This window comes from Trifolium pratense, linkage group LG4, assembly GCF_020283565.1.
Source record: "Trifolium pratense cultivar HEN17-A07 linkage group LG4, ARS_RC_1.1, whole genome shotgun sequence".
Taxonomy (NCBI): Eukaryota; Viridiplantae; Streptophyta; class Magnoliopsida; order Fabales; family Fabaceae; genus Trifolium; species Trifolium pratense.
The window spans coordinates 19,440,238-19,443,795 of NC_060062.1; the positions used below are offsets into that span (position 1 = coordinate 19,440,238).

The following is a 3,558-nucleotide window of genomic DNA, read 5'->3' on the forward strand; positions in this document are numbered from 1 at the left end:
CCCCGGTTAGAAAAATGTTTATGTATATGTTTGGTTTTGTGGCAGTAGAATTGATTTTATATAATTTATGTTTGTTTTAGTGGCATAATTGATATTTTAATAGAGAGTAACCTATCATAAGATAGAAACAAATTAATAAGAAACTCAAAAGATAAATGAAATATGAGAGCAACATGGTACTATGAATTGCTATTCTCCAAAGCATGGTACTCAAAAACTAAAATAATGCACTTAAGGTTACATAACATCATATAAATTGAAATAAGAGATCAATTTGTTTACCAGTCTCCCCTATTGCTAATAAAGGAGCTGCTTTTTTCTTGGTCTTTCTTTTCAGGAACAATTGTTTTTTTTCTCTCTTTTGTCTACTAGTTTGTCTAATAGCTCTATGTGAAATATTCAAGTTAACTTTTGCAAATTCACTTGTTGCCTCAACACTTGCATCTTCACTATCACTTGAGCCTTCTTCCATATCTAATCCAAGGTTCTTTAGGCTTGGGAGATACACATCATTATCGGCTTCATTATCGGAGTATACATTAGGTGGTAATATGCCACTTGTTTGTGCCCAAGCATACTCTCCATTAGCCACTATATCCTTAAAAAGTGTGGTTAGTTGGTGAGCAAATGAAAGTTCATTGTTTCTAAATTTTTCAAATATTGGATTTTTCTGAATATTCATAGTTATCATAATATAAAACAAAATAAAAAAAAATAAAAACATGATAACAACTCCAAATACGAAGAAAAGGGATTACGATCAAAGAAACGTTGGAATTGATAATGAACATTGAAAGAAAGTAACAAAAGGCATGTTATAGGTGATTCTTCGTATGATTATTCAGCCAAGATAGTAGTGGGTGTATTGAAAGGAAATTTACTATTTTACAGTTTGCCCAAGTTTAGTTGTATTTATTGTTCTGAGAAAATATTGTCTTAGTTTGTACCTGAGAAGTCATCGGAGCATTAACCATGACTTTAGGTGTTTTATAGTTTTTTTATTTTGAAAAGCCTTCAGGTGTTTTATAGTAGGAGGTACTCCACTATGCATTTATGTAATACTACAAACATTTGAATAAAGGAGTTCATGTATTTTTGCCTCACTTTTATTTCAAATGTTTAATTTGAATATTAAATTTGGTTAAAATCTTTTCAAAATTATTGTCTATATTATAAACGCAAATCTTAAAATGTGTTGCCTATAAGTAATGGGGACCTGTGAAAAGTGTTCCCTTTGTTTAATCCTGAGGCAACAGTTATGAACTGTAAATAACAATGGCAACGGGTAAAAAGTGTTGCCTAAAGTTTGTTGAAAAACTGTTCCCTCTTTTCGTTAGCTTAGGCGACAAGTTTTAAAAGTGTGTCCAAAAAGCAAAAAAACTGTGACCAAAGACAATAGGTAACGCTCGTTTATAAAACAGTTGGAAACGGTTCCCTATACTTTTAGATAACAGTTTTCATGGTTTAGGCTACAATTTTGACCTGTTTCCAAAAAACAAAAATGTTGTACATTAGAAAGCAAAAACGGGTGCGTTTGTTTTAGTTTTAAAAAAAGTTTTTTCATCTCACACAGTATATTTAAAATAAGATGATATTATAATAAGATATAAATCTTAAATTCTAATATCATCTTTTTGAACTAACTTCCTTTTTAGATTTACTAGACGATTACTCGTGCGATGCACGAGTTTTATGCGTTGTTTTATACTATAATATAAAAAATTTATTTGTATAGACAGTAAATCTAAAATCGAAAAATAAGTTTTATCAAAATAATAGTAACAATAGAAGTTATCTAAATGTGATATAGATATTAAATATGTGTTTATACATTTAAAAAAAATTATTTATACACTACATTTGAAGTCAACTTGGTATATTCTTCATTAACATTTTTTTGAAGACATATTCTTCATTAACATTGTTTATCAATATCTTTAATTCATTCTTTAAATTAACTCTAGAAATACCAACATATAATTGACCATTGAAAAAAATTGATGTTGGAACATAAGTTTTTTTTTTTGTATTATAAATTTTATTAGATGATTCTGAGTTGGATAAACTACTTCATTATATTTATATTTATTTGAAACATATTGAGGCAAAGATAAACCAACTTAACCGCATACTCAAAATTGAATATGATAAAAATCATGAACAACATACAAACCATCAGTAAATTTTATTTTATCTATTTTTTTTATTAAAACTTCAAATTGATTTTTATTTGGATCAACCAAAAGAATGTGACGATGAATTTGCGTACCAAAATCATCCGTAAATAGTCTTGACAATCGACCAACTAATTATATACACAAAGATTGAACAAAAGATTATTAGCAAAAACATTACCTATTATGAACCAAAAATAATTAAATACACAAAATAATAAAATGAAGAAAAAAAATTAAAATGAATAGTAACCCAAAAGAATAATAATAATAATAAAAAAATAACATTTAGTACCACACATTAAATGAATGTAAGTGGGTGATATGGCTAAATGAAAGGTTTTCATTGGTTTAAGTAGGTGATGTGGATTAGGGTTTTAGATAGTCAATTGGACAACTATCTAGGATTTATATATATAGATATTTAAAATAAGATGATATTAGAATTTAAGATTTGTATTTCAATTTAGAATATTTAGGATTTATTTAGAATTTATAGGATTAGTTTGAGATATGATTTGTTTTTATGTAACTTTGTATATAGATTCATATAATTATGAATAATATATGATAATGAGAATAAGAAAATAAGAACTTGAGATTATTCTCCATATAACACTATATCTCAAAAGAGTTTATTCATAAAAATATATTTCACCAATTTCTGCAATACAAAAACACAAAAAACCATATCACATTTCTCAAGTCATTAGGTTTGGTCTAGTGGTGAGGAATTTTGGTAGTATGTTATAGGTCTTTGGCTCGATCTTCAACTCATTGTAAACAAAAAAACACAAAAAACCATATCACATTTCTCAAGCAATCATACTTATTCTTCAATTTTTGCTTGTCATAATTCCCTCCCGTTAAGGCCTTAAATTGGGAAACAATACCTCTCCACCATTTCTTAGTAAAACTAGTACCAATATGTTCCCCTTTGTTAACTTGATCTATAAATGCTTTAATAAAGCTTTCCGTGGCTTTAACATCCCCCCAACTAGCTTTGGATCTTTGAACTTCATCATTAGTTGAATGGGATCCGCATAAACTTTTCTCTTAAATGTTTCCATAATACTATATGCACAAATTAATACAACTAACTTTGGTTCAGTTATAGCAAATATAAATGCAGCAAGTTATAACAAATATTAATATAGTTATAGCAAATAACATAACTTACAGCAACATAACTTACCGAAAATTTAGCAAGACAACTTAAATAATATACTCCCTCTGTCCCAAATTATAAGGGGAAAAATCTCTAAAAATCATTTTCAAGATTTTTTTTTCTTAATTTTATAAAATTAAATGCAAATTGCATTTAATTTTTTTTCTTTCCCTTTTTCTCAATAAACAACAACCGATAAAAATTGTTTTTACATAT

At 27.4% G+C, this 3,558-nt stretch overlaps 1 protein-coding gene across 1 annotated transcript; it reads right to left on the bottom strand.

Annotated features, from left to right (window-relative positions):
* Window positions 1-247: 247 nt before the first annotated feature.
* LOC123922234 lies at window positions 248-682 on the bottom strand. Its single transcript, XM_045974971.1, has one exon. It carries the CDS (start codon window positions 680-682, stop codon window positions 248-250), a length of 435 nt encoding a protein of 144 aa, XP_045830927.1.
* Between the last annotated feature and the right edge of the window lie 2,876 nt (window positions 683-3,558).